The sequence below is a fragment of the Mesocricetus auratus genome, unplaced genomic scaffold, assembly GCF_017639785.1.
Source record: "Mesocricetus auratus isolate SY011 unplaced genomic scaffold, BCM_Maur_2.0 Super-Scaffold_4256, whole genome shotgun sequence".
NCBI classification, from domain to species: Eukaryota; Metazoa; Chordata; class Mammalia; order Rodentia; family Cricetidae; genus Mesocricetus; species Mesocricetus auratus.
In genome coordinates, this window is record NW_024429182.1 from 7,911,210 (window position 1) to 7,927,829 (window position 16,620).

General features: G+C 44.7%; 1 protein-coding gene across 5 annotated transcripts in view; it reads right to left on the bottom strand.

Moving 5' to 3' along the window:
• Positions 1-2,939: 2,939 nt before the first annotated feature.
• Mxi1 (MAX interactor 1, dimerization protein) overlaps positions 2,940-16,620 on the bottom strand; it is a 65,394-nt gene continuing 51,713 nt past the window's right edge. For all 5 annotated transcript variants that reach the window (XM_040742974.1, XM_005063464.4, XM_040742980.1 and 2 more), the window contains 3 exons: positions 7,312-7,426; positions 6,512-6,683; positions 2,940-4,657 (listed from right to left, as the gene is read on the bottom strand). In XM_040742974.1, coding sequence (XP_040598908.1) covers positions 4,494-4,657; positions 6,512-6,683; positions 7,312-7,426 — 451 coding nt within the window. In that variant the 3' untranslated portion in view covers positions 2,940-4,493. The remainder of the gene's footprint in view (positions 4,658-6,511; positions 6,684-7,311; positions 7,427-16,620) is intronic.

Genomic DNA, 16,620 nt, shown 5'->3' on the forward strand with positions numbered 1-16,620 from the left:
AGACAGAAAAGCGGTTTACTGTTAGATCCAGTATGCAGGCCAAGAAGAGTTTTCTTTTCTAGCCAAGCGTGTCATTAAAATACTAAGTAGGCACATTCAGTTATGCAGTGGTCATTATCACTAGAGAGTACTCACCTTGGGTTGGGTTTTTTAAAAAAGATCACTAAAATATGGTAATGTTATCTTACATAGTCTTTCTTGTATTTAAGATAAAAAAAATGAAGCCAGGTGGGGTGCAGTTTATAGTCATATATACTTGAGAGGTTGTGGTGGGTCATTTGAACTAAACAAAAGTTCAAGTTTTATGTGTGTGAACTCAAGAAATGGGATTTTTCTGTAAAACTAAGCAAATAACTAACATGCTATTAGGGATGGAGAAAATAGAGGTTGCATTCATCAAAAAAAGGTGGATAGGTCTGGAAAAATAGCTCAGTTGGTCAACTTATTTCTCCTGCCAAGCACAGGGACTTAAGTTCAAGCCCTAAATGCCATGTATTTCAAAAAAACCAGGGAGACATGGTGGCACACATCTTAAATACCGAGGCAGAGGCAGGTAGATCTCTGCATTCTGGGTCAGCCTGGTCTACAAAGCAAGGTTCCTGGACAGCCAATAATGAGACCCGGTCTCAAAAACAATTTTATTAAAAATTTTTAAAGCCAGTAGGGCTGGGCAGTGGTGACATACACCTTTAATCCCAGCACTTGGGAGGCAAAGACAGGTGGATCCCTGAGTTCGAGGCCAGCCTGGTCTATGAAGTGAGTTCTGGGACAGCCAGAACTATGACACAAAGAAACCCTGTCTCAACATCTGCCCGTGCCCCACCCCACCAAAGCCAGTAGGCTGGAGAAGGTTGGAGCTGTTGATAACACTTGGATGTTCTTTGAGAGAACAGGAGTTAAATTCTCATCATCCACATAGTGGTTCACAATCATCTGAAACTGGTTCTACGGAATCTGAAGCCCTTTTCTGGCCTTTGTGGATACCAGGTATACATGTACAAACACACATGCAAGGAAACATACATGCATGGGGTAGTGTTAGTAATCCAGGCACCAAGGAGTCGGACCGGAGCCTGGGGCTCCCTACCTAGCTAGCCTTTTGCGTTTGGTGAGGAGCCAGCGAGGAGCAGAGTCTCAGCAAATAAGGGCATATGGTGCCAAGAGTGCTGTCCCAGGTCCGCTCATGCACAAACTGCACACACCCACACACGTGCATGACTGTCTCTTGGCTCCCTTTCAGCACCACAGCTTCCTAAGGGGATGGAAGTGACTTACATGTATTGCTTTAAACCCCGGCATTTCAAAACCAACACAGTACATAACTATGTAGCAGGAAAACGGGCTCCATGGAGAAAGAAGTCACCTGTCCCAGAGTCTATCGCATGTTGGAACTGAAGTAAAATGTAAAGCACTTTTCGTGTTAGGCTGGCTTTTGGTAGGTATGTTGGGAATATTACTTTGGTTTTGTCCTGGGGTATTTTTAAGTGGTATGGTAAAGGGAAGACTGTGGCTTTAAGTGAAAGAAATAAAACTTTATTGGAGTATTTTAGGTTAAATTTCCTCAGGATATTTGAACCAGGAAACTTTATGGCCCTGAGTTAAGGGCTGGGCCTGAATTCTTAGCTTTTAAAAAATATTTGTAATTCTAGCTGGGTGGCGATGGTACAATTGTCATGAAGACCTGAGAAAAGACACCCCCCCCCGCAGAGTCCTTTTATCTCTGCTAACCAGAAAATGAGTCAAAATTATCATATAAGAACACAGGCAGAGGCAGACATTTCTCTGAGGCCAGTCAGTCTCAAAAAATAAAAGCTTACAGGCATTAGAATACCCTAAGTAAGGCTATTGATGCAGTGAGATCTGGTAGGCTTTGGTTAAATATGGTAGCCAAAGAGATTCCCAAGAGGGCATCTTTGTGATGCTTGAAACCATTATCACACCAGGAAGGAACTACAGTTAGCTGGGCTGTAGAGCCGGGACAGACACTTTAACAAGTACACTTTAACTCTACAACAGGAACAGGAGCTGTAATATATACTGCTATTACTTCTAAATTTCTGATATAAAACCAAAATGTGTTACCTAAAGATGTGGGCACTCAAGTCATTTTGTGTTTACAGAGAAGGGTATTAACAAAAACAACTTGGCGTTCATTTCTTGCATAACTTCTGTCTTTAAGCTAATTTGCCTTTTAAAAAGTTAGTATTTAATCACACCATCTAGCTGCGTCCTCCCAAGAAGAGCAAACCTGAGGAAGGAGTAGTATGGAACACTCAGTTGGTGTATGTGTACCAGGTTGGTAACAAAGGCTTCACAGCCCACTGTCCTGTGTATACACAAAATGGCAGCATATAATAAAGTTTGCCTGAGGGATGTTCCAAATTCTAGTCCCAGGCCAAGATGATGTCAGTCATCACCATGGGAACAGAAAGATGAAGCTATAGCTGGGTGTGAGTGTGCATACCTTTAATCCCAGCACTTGGGAGGCAGAGGCAGGTGCATCTCTGTCAGTTCAAGGCCAGCCTAATCTACAGAGCGAGTTCCAGGACAGCCAGGGCTACACAGAGAAACCCTGTCTTGAAAAACAAATAAAAAATAAACAAATAAAAATGAAGCCACTCAATAGTTTCCACTTACTTTCCTTGGTAAGGACAAACTTCAACTATGAGAAAATCCAGAGGTGGTAAACCACAGCTGGGAGTGACCAGCAGAAGTGCAGTGAGTCTCATGCGGAGTATCTAGGGGCACGCCGGGATTCACACACATCTACCTCACGGAACCTCACCCAACAGTACTACCAAGGAGAAGTACTTTTGGAGACACAGAATGAACACAAGTAGTGTGGGTGCTGAGGCCTTAAGAGACCAAGGTGGTACACTTCATATATGGAAACATGCTATTCATGAGAAGACAGCCCTGACATTAACACACAACTCCACTGCACTGCTAAATATGGTTGTTTTTATTTTCTTTTTCCTTGCCCAGCCCTATCTAAACATAAAATAAAACTACAGGACTGAAATTAACAACCCATTAAAATCAGCAATAAGTTATGAAAATCATAAAGCTTTTTTTAAAAAGTAATTAAGGGTAGTTAAATTATTTAAAGAATACAAAGTCCAAACAGCTGGGGGAGGGGTCCTCCAGAAAGGCTTCCCCAGGGCAAAGCAGAGGCCCAGAGGGAAACCTCAGAGTTTGAAAGACAAGGGGGAACACATGACATCAAAGTGCAGGCTAGAGATTTCACTTAGAAGATAGCATTTCTGAAAATCCTTGTAAGAGCGACAATAGCACCTGCACGGGGTCCGTGAGGAAGGGGACTGCCTGCAGAAAATGCAAACCTTTCCATTAAATGAGACAAGTGCTGAACTTAACTATGTTAACTACGGTATACGCCCACTATGGGTATCAGACGGTTAAAAGCTGGTAAAGGGAATGATCCTAAAAGAAAACAAAAACAGCATTGACCTTTGTCTCCCCAGCCCAGACCTCCTCGTTCATTCTGTGCACTATAAAGAGAGAGGTGTCAGGTGTTTTATCATTATCAAACGCTGCATCAAAATAGATGATTTTTCCCCACGGGTTTTTTCCACTATAAAAGACATCTGTGTTTACTTATGGACAAGCTTTAAAAAGATGTCATTTTGGTTTTCAACACATATAAACAGTTATCAAAATCTCAAATGAAAACGCCGCAGTGGCTCAGACCGAGGCCTGCTGCACCGCGTGCACAGCTCTTCAGATGGGCGCAGACAGAGGCACATGGAGCTGCCCCTTCCGCTGCACGGGCTGTCATGCATGAGCTGCCCATGTTGCCGGAGGGCTGCGAGGGAGCAGGCGGTTGGGTGCCCTAGTGCTAACGATGCAGGTTAGGTTAGCTGGCTTAGCATGGAATCCAACAGAAAGCTGAGCTGCGTGATGACCTCTTTCGAAAGGCTTCATGGGAATCTCCCCTTCCGTAGAGCACGAAATGAGCTTTTTAAAAATTCATTTTTTAAAAGAACTGATCATCCACAGGCTTCATGATAAACTGAGGCTGAGTTTTAATAGCTCTTTAGCTATCCAAGATTAATGCCTGATTATCCTGTCTTTTCCTTACTCTAAGTCTGATTTTGTTTCTAGGGCCAAGAAGCTCAGGAAGGGTTTATAACCCCACCCTTAAAATGTCTACTCAACGTAGCGTGAGCAAACTAGAAAAGGAGAACGAGTCTCCATTGTCCTCTTTAAGTCAACTAAGTCAACTCAAGATAACTCCACACGTTTTCAGCTGCTGCGAGAAACTGTACTCTTTCCAATGTATGAGTATTTGTTCTATCCAGGAGGCTCTACCCCACTTTTTGTTAAGTATTTGCTTAAATACAGGTCTTCTGACCCTTTTGTTCAAGTATAGCTTTGTTTAGTTTTGAAGGAGACTGCATCATGAACCCAATTGAAGAGACGGTATTGCGTTGGCCCAGTGGCTACTTCGCCCTGCACTGTGGTCATGCTGGGCTCTAGGAAGTGAAGGAAAGTTTGACACTGGCACTGGAGTAACCTTCGTCACTCCCAATACTCTGCAGGCTGCTGTGGTCATCAATGTCACTGATGCTGGTGGTGCTTATATTGTCCACTTCTCCATGGGAGAGCTCTGTGCTTTCAACATCTACTTCAATCTCCTCTGTAGGGGGGGGAGGGGAGAGAGAGAGAGAGCGCGCGCATAAATAATCTATGTGCACTTCCAAAAGTTAAAGGGTTATTCCATAAAGTTATCAGAGATCTCAGAATCGGGGCTCTTCTGCAAGGGGAATTTAGCATACAGAGGTGGTCTTAACTTAGGCAGCAAGTTTACTAAAACCCTTTGACGCCAGCCCGTCTGGACCTCCCACTGAAAGCACTTGGCCTATTTGAGAATTAGTACTTAATATTAAAAGATCCCAACCCAAGTGGTTTAACAACATCTGTTTTGCATTAAACCAAGAACTAATTCACAGTGTTGTTTATTAATCAGGGTTGCCTTAAAGACGGGGGCGGGGTGGGGAGAGAAGAAATAAAATTCAAGATAGAAAATTTATGTTTATGCATCCGACGCTTTGGTGGTATCTACAGATGATCAATAGATTTCTACGATCCATCATAAGGAATTCCATATATCTGATAACTGAAATAAGTCAACCATTAAGTCCGAGAGATTTGCTTTTGATTTTCATGCATCAAATATAGCTTCAAGCTATCTCCCTCTGTGTGTGTGTGGTGCATTTTGCGTGCGTGCGTGTGTCTGTCTGTGTGTGGTGTGTGGGTGTATATATGTATGTCTGTCTATGTGTCTGTGTGTGCATGTTTGTGTGCGTGTCTGTCTGTGTATGTGTGTGTTTATGTATGTTTCTCTGTGTGTGTGTTTATGTATGTATGTATGTGTGTGTCTTTGTGTGGTGTGTTTATGTGTATCTGTGTGTATGTATGTATGTGTCTTTGTGTGGTGTGTTTATGTGTATCTGTGTGTGTGTGTGTGTGTGTGTGTCTGTCTGTCTGTCTGTCTGTCTATGTGTGATGCTTGGAGCTGCACCAAATATCTCAAGACAGGCAAGCACACAGCCCTCAAATACAACCTGAAATAAATGATACATAACCCTGGCCACATTCATGATAATATATAGCAATACACTTTTTTTTGTTGTTTTGTGTTTTTTTTTTTTTTCGAGACAGGGTTTCTCTGTATTGTTTTGGAGGCTGTCCTGGAACTCGCTTGGTAGACCAGCCTGGCCTCGAACTCACCGAGATCCGCCTGCCTCTACCTCCTGAGTGCTGGGATTAAAGGCGTGCGCCACCAACGCCCGGCTAGCAATACCACATTTTAAAAACCAAAGGAAATCAAATATTGCTTTTCACACAGAGTGGAACTAAAACCTCAGGACTTTTCAATATTCTTATTTCTCAACACCTGATATTTTACATCCAGTCATAAAACAAGAATGGCAGAATGCTGACATCTGTTATGATCAACTAATGGGTAAAGCTCAGCGTCTCATCAACGTTAGCATCTTGGTTTCAGTAACTGTGATATAGGGGAATAGAGGGTCGACAAGAACTCTGCATTTTCTCTAAGTCTAAACTTCTCTTTAAGGAGACAGTGCAGATAGACATACAGACGGTGTCCGTGCAGAACCCTACAGCCTGGTGTCAGGAGTGTTGCAGCAGACGGTATCCGTGCAGAACCCTACAGCCTGGTGTCAGGAGTGTTGCAGCAGACGGTATCCGTGCAGAACCCTGCAGCCTGGCGTCAGGAGTGTTGCAGCAGACGGTGTCCGTGCAGAACCCTGCAGCCTGGCGTCAGGAGTGTTGCAGCAGACGGTGTCCGTGCAGAACCCTGCAGCCCGGTGTCAGGAGTGCTGCTATGGTCAAGTCCACTCCTCACACACCCACATGGTCGCACCACAACAGCGAAACTTAGAGGAGGATGGTGCTGGCGAACAGGATAGCACGCCCAGTGCCTGCTGGTCCTCCTCCCCATTCTTGGGAAAGAGACCCCACCTACCTCGCTCTGAGTCGGAGCGATCTGAAGAGACAGTTGATCCAATGCTGTCCATTCGTATCCGCTCCGTCTCCTGAGGACCCTGCAGCTGCTCCAGTCGCCGCTTTAAAAACCTCTGCTCCCGCTCCAAGTGCTCAAGCTGGTGCTGGCTCTTCCTTTCGGCTTCTTCAAGTTTCTGAAAAGAGAGCATTTCATTTATTTGCACATAGTGCAGTGTAAAGCAACCAAACATGACTTCTGCTCAACAGTTTTCTTTGGCAGAGAAAATATGAACGACATACACACGCACATATATATGGGTATTTGTGTGCCCTTGTATACATAAATATGGATAAGCACTTGTTTTTCTAAACACAAAATGCTGTCTTTTTGTGTATGAATGCTGCATACACTTCTTAAATAAGATGGGACTATAAAAGTCTATGAGGTGACCTCCACAAAAGGGAAGTCTCCCAAAGTGTATTTGATGGAAAAATACGGAGACATACAGCCAAATAACATCATCTCCACAAGAGGGCACAATGGCCTTCCTTCTGGGCATCAGAAATGTAATTATCATTGCCCTGGCGTTCTCAGGTCTAAATGGCCACACTGTCAAAAAAAAAAAAAAAAAAAACAACTTCATTTAGTCCTGTCACACTGCTCCACCGGATCAGCTGCACGGTTTTTACGACGGTTCTCTGGAAGTCCGTTGGGAAAGAGGATGGTCTAGGAAGCGGAGCACAGCATGAGTGGGAATCGCTGCTAATAACTAACCCAGCCCGGCCGGAGGCTGGCACAGGACTGGGGGTGGGGACCCTCACCTTGATGTGTGCTTTGGCTTTGTTGAGCAAACCGAGCGTCGTATGCCTGGTGCAGTCTGGGCCCAGCGGGATCAGAACTTTCAAGCGCTCTAAACACAGGCGCAGGTGAGCTCGTCTAAGAAAAAGACATCATCAGATTAGCACAGCATGGGGGAGGGGGGGGCAACAGACACACAACCACATTTCACTCCCAATTATTCAAAGTGCCTGCACGGGCAGGGGAGCCCGAGTCCCACACCCCGCCACTTGTGGCCTCTGTAGACACAGCTCCTCTACAGTGTCACCTCATGGAACAGTCCCTTCTCTAGGCTGCTCCATCAGCCCTGCGCTGTGCTGTTAAATCAAAAAGGACAGCGAAGCGATGGAACTTGGTTTCCGAATGCCCAAAGGCACAGGCGGGAGCAGGGGTTCCAGCTATGGTACCTCAAGGAGATATAAAACATATCCAGATTTCCATGTCCTTCCACCTCTTAGTCTCTCTCCTCTCCCTCTCTCTCTCTCTCTCTCTATCTCTCTTGCAACACACACACACACACACACACACACACACACACATACACACACACACACACAGCTCAGTAATTGCAGCCATCCTACGGGGCTGAAGTGTATGTGGTAGGCAGTGTCACAGGAACACTTCCTGATCACCAAACATTTCAATACTTCTATAGACGGCAGTTTCACGTGACCCGGCACAGCAGAAACAACAGAAGCGTATGAACGAGAAGGGCAGGGTGAGCGGGTTTCGCGCGCCAGCACTGAAGCCCTCCACCTCCTGTCTTCCAAGTGGACGACTACTCAATAGTTTAACCGTCTTTCTCTTCCATTCTCATGACTCACCCTGAGTTCTCCACACAAGGAAAAGAGGCAGCAGAATTGTTTATAAAGTCCTAAATTTAGCCGGGCGGTGGTGGCGCACGCCTTTAATCCCAGCACTCGGGAGGCAGAGGCAGGCGGATCTCTGGGAGTTCGAGGCCAGGCTGGACCAACAGTCTCCAAAACAATACAGAGAAACTCAGTCTCATAAAAACCAAAAAAAAAAAATAAAAATAAAAAAAATAAAGTCCTAAATTTTCAGACAAACCATTCTCTGGGAAAAGCACGAGGCAATTTTTCCTAGAAATGCTACCAGGGAGCCTCATGGATTTACCTTCTTGAACTATGAGCATGTACATAACGGAGATGTTAAAACACCACTACTCGAGACAGCTGACCTGACAAGGGGGAGCTCTTGGACCCCAGACTGATGGCTGGGAGGCCAGCAGGGGACTGATCCAGACCCCTAAATATAGGTGTCAGTGAGAGGGCCTCAGCAATTTGGGTAGTAGATCAGTATTTACCCTGTCGAACGAATGATCTTTGGAAGCCCATTCCACATGGAGGGATGCTCTCTCAGTCTGGACACATGGGGAAGGGCCTAGGCCCTGCCCTGGATGAAATGACAGACTTTGGAGATCCCTCCCAAGGAGAGCCTCACCCTCCCTGAGGAATGATGTGGGGACCGGGTGGGGGCTCGGGGGCTGGTGGAGGGACAAGGGAGGAGTGGAGGGAGAGGGAGCTCGGACTGACATGTGAAGCATTCATGTTTCTAATTTAAATTTTAAAAAATTATATTAAACAAAACACACCACCGCTCTCCATGTCTGAGTCTGTGCTCCTGCAAGCCTCGCAGCAGTGAGCAGTGTGCAGGGTGTGAACTCCTCTGGGGCTGGAATTGAACCCTCTGCAACTGTCTCAGTCTCGGGAATGAGATGAGCCCACTATTTCCCTCTCAAAGGGAACTACAATAGTTTCCGTTAGCTCACTGGGCCTCAATATACAAGAAATAATGTCAAGTGAAAATCTCAAATTAGCAATCCGAAAGAGAGAGAGAGAGGAAAAAGCAATGGGCGGCCGTGATGCCCCCGAGGGCAAGGGTGACTGAGGGTGGTGAGGCCGGAGGCCGGGCTGATGAGCTGCCAGGATGGTCTTGGCGCCCACAGACCCAGCCGCAATTACGGAACAACCGGAACAGAGTTCCAAATCCTTTTCCTGTGCTGCTCATGCTAAGTCAGCTACCTGACTCTAGGCTGCAACTAGACATGCTTCATGCAGATACAGCAGCATCCGTGTTTCTCCGTAGTTAACCTTTTTAGGTAAGCTGGAGTCACGCTTACGCCCGCCATCTTGAAAAAAAAAAAAACGGCAGTTTAAAACAGCCGCGGTTTTACAGATAAGACACGTGGCCAGAAAAACGTAAAGCTTTACAGTAAAGTCAGACTTGGATGAAGAAAATCTCTAAAGGTTTACAGTGTGTTTAAAAATATACATGAGATTGAGAGAGAAAATGAAACAACAAAGTGGTATATAAATACAAAAGCCGGCGTTGTGGTGGCGCACGCCGGTAGGATTTACTCCAGAGGCAGAGGCAGGCAGATTTCCAAAGAGAAATCCTGTCTCAAAGAAAAATAAATAAAAGTAAAATAAAGTAATAATAGATAAATAAAAAAGCCACGTAAAGATGGAAAATACACAGAGAGTCTGGATACTGTACGCTATTATGTTTTTCAGTTTTTTGCTTGCTCAGGAAGGAACTGATGCTAAAGTACACTTGATTATAAATGCTGCTGAATTAATCCAACTTCTATCTTTTAAAAATGCCTTGACTTCAAAATTTAAGTGTAAGGATATGTTACTTGGAAAAGGAGTTTTTATTTATGTTTCTACAGAAAATGAAAAGCTAAGGATTCCTTCCAGGCTTTTGTGGTTTGACGAACCAAGACCCCCGGAAGCAGTGGACCAGGTGTTCCAACAATCGAAACAGCGAAGATGATGCAGTCTTACAGACCCCGAAAATATGGACTTATACAGGTTTCTGAGTTTTGTCATGATCCCCATGGTATAAACAGCGCCCCCTTCCAGCAGGAAGCAGTTTGGAATGAGCGACGTCCCAATTCCCATCTTGTTTATAAATCTTTGTTTTCATTTAAATGGGATTGTTTATAATTGGCTAGTGATCACAGCCAATCTTCTTTTAATGGTAAAAAGGGGAATTATGGTATGGGTATTGTTTTTCATTTATTGATACAAATTCAAGGTCAATTTTGTGATATGTATATTTCTCCTCCTGATTAAGTATTGTGCTTATACTGATCTTTTAAAATGTAATGCGTAATTAAATGCAGATTATAGATAGTTACTTACAATAGTCAGAATTTATAGTTAGGTTAGTTAGGTTTTCTAGATATACAGAAATATATTTGAGATGGACAGTCTTCAAACCTCTCAAAGACCTTCAGAACATGGCATTTAAAATGGTTTAGGGTTTGTCTTGACAATGAGAAATGTCTGCTCCTGGCAGCACCAATTACATCTGAGAGGAAGATGGGCATCGAAGAAACTCGTTATAAAGTTTGCTTTCAACATGGCAAGATTAGCCATTTGGGCAAGAAACTGCTCTTGCCTAGATTGTTTGACTGTTGTTGTATCATCTGGACATGCAGGTCCCACAGGAAAGTGACTACTGAACTCAGTCTTACAGGGTTCCTGCTTGATGAAGAGTCTACGAGACTTGCTGCAGGACAAAGAAAAATGACTGACAGACTGCCAACGCAGATGGACAGTTTGAAATTTCCTGCTTTGCTGAGAAGTGTTCCAGACACATTGTGGCCTATGGGCTGAAGATGGATGCCCCAATGTTACAGAGGAACTTCGGGTGACTGTCCAGGCAGTAAGATGTCTCTGTCAATCCTAGTGTTTATATATTATCCTTCTGTGGTCTTTGATGGAGTTGAAGACAGATAGTTATAATTATAGTTTTCCTTAGTTATGATAAAAGATAAGCTACATATAGGACTTTGGACTCACAAGGATGGGATGGATGATATTTTCTTTAAATCTTGCTAAAATATTTAACTATGTTCTTATTTGATAACTGTTCTGTTATATACAATTTGACTGTGTTAAAGTTAAAACCTTTCTTTTTGTTTAAACAGAAAAGAGGAGATGTTGGGGAAGTCTTATGCTAATAAAGCACTGTCTGGCCAATAGGAATCTAGATAGGTGGGGCTAGGAGTCCAGGAGGACTCTGGGTAGGAGTAACACGAGGGGTTCGAGATGTAACCGCCATTGGGGTAGGAAGCCTGGAACTATTCTCCGGTAAGAGACATACTTAGATTAACAATTATGGGGTAATTACTTAAGTCAGAGCTAGCCAGTTAGAAACAAGCAAGGCCAACAGCTTCATAATTAATATAGCCTCCTGTGTGTTTATTTGGGACTCATTCGGATCTAGAACCAGGCTGGCGCGGTAGAGCCCAGGCGACTGGCGGGGGATAAACCAAAGCGGCTAGCAAAGATAAAGCTTCTCTTAACAGCTCCACTACACTAACTACCTAAGTCTCTCAGGTGAGGAGTTAGCTGCTCATGATCAGACTGGTCTTGCTAAGCAGACTAAAATCTAGATCAAAAATCCACACGAGGTGAAAGTGCCTTTAAACACTCCATTAGGGCGGCTGTGGGGCCCTAGCAGCATCTTCTCCTGGCCTGGCTCAAGGTGCCAGGGAGGCTGGCGGCTGTCTTAGTTAGAGGCTTGCTCTAAATCCAGCCTTTCACAAAAGTAAACGAAGCAACTGGTGAAATTAAGGGAGCATGTTGAGAGGGACAGGTCTGCTGGTTTTGTTCACAGTACTCAACTCCAGAAATCTGTGCATGCAGCCAATTATCTCTTAACATTTTAGCTTTTAAAGCTAGTTTTATACTGAATAAAAAAGAGCAAGTCACATTCCTGTGTTGTCGTGCTAAGGCCTACAATGAAAACAACAAAACTGCGGGTCTAACTCAGTGGTGGAGTGCTTGACGGGCAAGGCCTGTGTCCGTCCCAGAACATCACGATTTAAAGGGGTAGGAACCGGGCTAACATTAATATGTCAATGAAGAGTTTAAAGGCACCCCATCTTGCCTCTTTTCAGAATTATTCAGTTGTTATTTACAGTGTTACTCTGATTACGCGGCACCACTTCAGACCTTTCTTTAGTAGAGGAAAACAAATCAGATTCACAAATGATAATTTACAGTGAAATGAAAACACTGGAGGGCTTTTAGTCCGACTCCAGAGTGTTCCACTTAGCTCACACTGAAGGAGTTACACAAATACCAAGCAAACAATCGGAATTCACTGGAGGACGTGGTTGGCCATAAAAGAAGCCGACACTTGGCTTTGGCAATCTAAGGGTTATTGAAGAATCAAGGCTTTCCCAGGTAACTTAAAGTGGAAAAAAGGACCTAAGCATATGTAGGCTGAGATTACAGACTGGAGACGAGCGTCTGATAAGATGACCCCCAGCTATGCTCCAGCCCCTAGTCCAACTTCCAGAGCAGAAAGCAGCTAAACGACAAAAAACCTGCACAAAACAAACCCTGTAATGCCTTCGTTCCTTTCATACAAGAGAAAACAGCTGAGGTGTCATTCTAAAGGGAGTACCAACTATGTTCATAATCTCAATTTTAATAAATTCCTTAAATTTATCAAGTTAAAAAAAAGTCAAAGCTTGATGCCCAAAATGAACAGGGAAGGCAAAATTCCATTCTGAAAAAGGTTTCTCGTAGCCATCATTTCTTCAGCCAAGTCATTATACATGCACTCCAAGATCAGCAGATGTGTTCCCAGCCTACCCACGGATGCCACGTCCGCGGGCCAGGGACGCCGTTCTCCACACCTGGTGAAGGCGGTTCTCCAAAGGCGGGTCAGTGAGTCATGCTCATTCCCGAGGGAAGAGGCGGATCTGTGGGAGCTAAGTATCACCTCCTCCGGTTTCTGTGCTCAAAAGTGAAGCAGGCATTTGGAAAGTAAGCAGCGAAGGCTCGGTGGCAGCTGAGGGCCAGCAGCTGACCAAGCAAAGGGAGCCGCGCCTTTCGGAATCCCACAGGCTTACACGCCTCCCCCATCTAAGGGCGGTGGGCGCCCCGGTTAGAAACGCAAGGTGAGTCGCCTCTGCCTTGCTGTCTACATTTACTCCGTACAGCAAATTCCGAGAGCTGCCACCACCTCAGGGCCAGTCCGCCTCCTCGGCACGCTGCCTCTCTGTCGCCTTTATCCCGAGTCTTCTGGTGACCAGGCTGTAAGCTTAGCCGCCAATGACCCAGACAAGCCTATCTTTTGATGCCATCTGGTCTTTCCTGCCTCTATTCCCATGTGACTGGTGGTGGCTCAGAACCCTCCTGTCAAGGGTTGCCATATCGTGGGCCACAGGAGACACAGGAGGACTGGTTTAATGTGAAAACTCACACTCACCGAGGAAAACCAAATATATATAATAATGCTTTTCAAAGTCTCTCAGAAGAACTAGGTTTTATAAAGGCTGTGGTCCTACGCGCCACATTATAAAACCGATGGAATTGAAGACTTGACGGAAAATGCTTTGCTTTTCATTGGGTTGGGTTTTTTGTTTGTTTTGGTAAACTTCCCGAATAGTGTTTACTTAACTTTTATTTAACACGTGGATACTCTGCTAACACATAGTTAGCCCCAAACTGTAATGTTTAAAATCTCTTGTAAGTCAGCACTAACGACAATATAAAGCAAGGACAGAGATGGACACTGCAACGAGGAGCTGGCGTTCGAGGAGAGCCCAGCCTGCCTGCTGAGGCCAAGAGGACTGAAGGATGGAGAAATACAAATGTGCTCTTATTCTCACTTTGAAGTCTGTTTTAAAATGAGATGTTTCAAGTAGCAATTCCTATCAGAATTGCCCACATCCTTCAAATGGGCAAGGCCCTTACAGGAAAAAAACAAAACAAAACCAGCAACAACAACAACAAAAACCAGCTGTCATCTGTCTTTATTTTGGTTGGGTGTGATTATTTTTTCCCGAAAGAACTAATGTTTTGTTTTTTTTTTTAATTTCAAGCCTTGTACAAACATCAGGGCTGAACAGGCTATCCCAAAACATGGACGGGACTTTCTCAAAGCAGGACACTTTAAGGGGGGGTGGGGTGCATCGACTAAAAGCAGCACATACGGTATGGGGAAGAAAGAATCCCCTTTCAGAAAAAAAACAACAAAACAAAAACAAACACACCCCAAACGTCATACGGTATTGTTCTTCGATTCTGGGGTTTTCTGAGTCCCTCTGGCACGTCTAACCCCCCTGCCCCACAATGCGAATCCTAACCCCGCCTGGCCCCGTCGCAGCCCTGGGCAATGCCCTTGGAGGCCCAGCCCTTCATTCTCCAGCAACGGTGTGCCAAGACTGTGCCAAGCGACTGAATCAAAATGGAAAACGAGCGAAGCCACAGGGACAGGGCTCGTACTTTCCTCTCGGCTGAGTGTTATGCAACGTGCCGGGAGTCCTCCCGTGAGTCACATTCTTCAAGCTACTCTGGCTGGGGGCCAGGTTCACACACTCCTGCATGCGGCAGCAGTTAGCTGCCACCCTAACATGTTCTATATACCGAAAGCTTCTCTACAATTTAATGTATTGAGAATCTCTAAAGATAGACAAAAATCTGTCTGCTTACTTAAAAAAAAAAAACAGCATTAAAAATGGATCCGGATAAATCAAGCACACTGCTTTCTGCTCATGAATTTTATTTGTGAAAACATATATGATCTTATTCTGTTTATGAAACAAGGACGCTCGACAAGCTGCTCCCATAAACCAGTACCCGGTGACCATGCTTCGCCTACAAGCGCGCAGCTCTGCTCCACACCCGCGTAGTAACCTGGCAAGTGGCCTTTCCCCAGTGCGAGGCCTGACTGTGGCAGCCACAGGGCTCAGTGACAGCAGAAATAAAAACAGAAGAGCTGGGGAGGACCCTCGTCATACTCTTCAAAAGGAAACAGCCTTTACTTCATATTCTTCTCAGTTGGTATCATAAATTAACCACACAGAAATATCAACAGGCATCACAAGGAAGTTGTAGAGTGAGTGTGTGTGTGTGTGCACGTGTGCGCGCATGCACACATGGGCATCATACTGTCCACTTTGGCATGAATGGGCTCATCTACATAAAGTGGAACGTGCAATGTAGCTAGCCTCAGATTTCTTACCTTCCTGTCTTCCTACCTCTATCCCACACTAAGGGTAGACCTACTTTAAAACCATTTGCTCCCAGCAAATCCAAGCAGCTCAGAGGATAGGCTACTTACACCCTGGAGTGCTCCTCATCGAAGACCTAAGGCTTTCTAAATGTGGTGTCTCCTTCAAACACTCAAGGAAAGCATTATTTTATATACAAATAAGTAGACATAATACAAACGGCACGTATAAAATAAAAGTGGGGCTGGAGAGATGGCGCACGGGCTAAGAGTGTTAATAGTGCGAGCTGCTCCTGCAGAGGACTGGATGGAGTTCAAGTCCCGGCACCCATGGAACTCCAGCTCCAGGAGATCCAGAGCTGTCCTCCAAGGGCTCTTGCATTCATGTGCACATACTCACACGTACGTACAGGTCACACATGTACACACAATTTAAAAACTTTTAAGCCGGATGGCTGTGGAACACACCTTTAATCCCAGCACTCAGGAGGCAGAGGCAGGCAGATCTCTGTGAGTTTGAGACCATTCTGGTCTACAAAGCTACACAGAGAAACCCTGTCTTGAAAAATCAACCAACAAACAAACAAATAAAAGCCATAAAACATCACATTACTTCAAATATCTCAAGACCTCCAGAAATCTATGTTCAAACTGCTGACGTAGAGTTTTGGACTTGGGAAGGTCATTTCTGACCAATGGCTGACAGGATGTCACCCAAAGATTTGCAAGGTAAAAAAGAATGGACAAGAGAGCAGAGTTAAGATGATATGGGGAAGAAACAAGATACGAGAGTGTGTGAAGAAGCGATATCTGAGTCCTCAACAAGTTATGACAAACTTGTACTCTTTTTCAAGAAAGATTTCACGTAGGCCGGATATCTTTAAAGTTGCCGGCAGCAATCTCTGCCCCTTTGAAGGTGCGATCCTGGCCTCTACTTCCCACCCTTCAAGCCACAGTTTCCTTATTCGTCCTTCCACAACGCGTCCACGTCCAAACAGTCCCCGCCCATCGCTTGGAACGGCCTTACAGCCACTGTCCAAACGGTGAGCATTTATTACAATTCTGTTTCTTAAATCTTGCTATGTAAACCACGCTGACCTCTCTCAATCCCTAGCTTCCTGAACGTTGGGATTATAGGTACGTGCCCACCACACCCAGCCATCTGTTGTAATTTTCAACTCATAGTCAAACTGCTGTTTCCTTCGTGAGACTCTCTTTTACGTATGACTTCAGTAACTAGTGCTAGGGTTTTATACTAATTACACTGTTTTCTGAGGTATGTATGGTGTGTG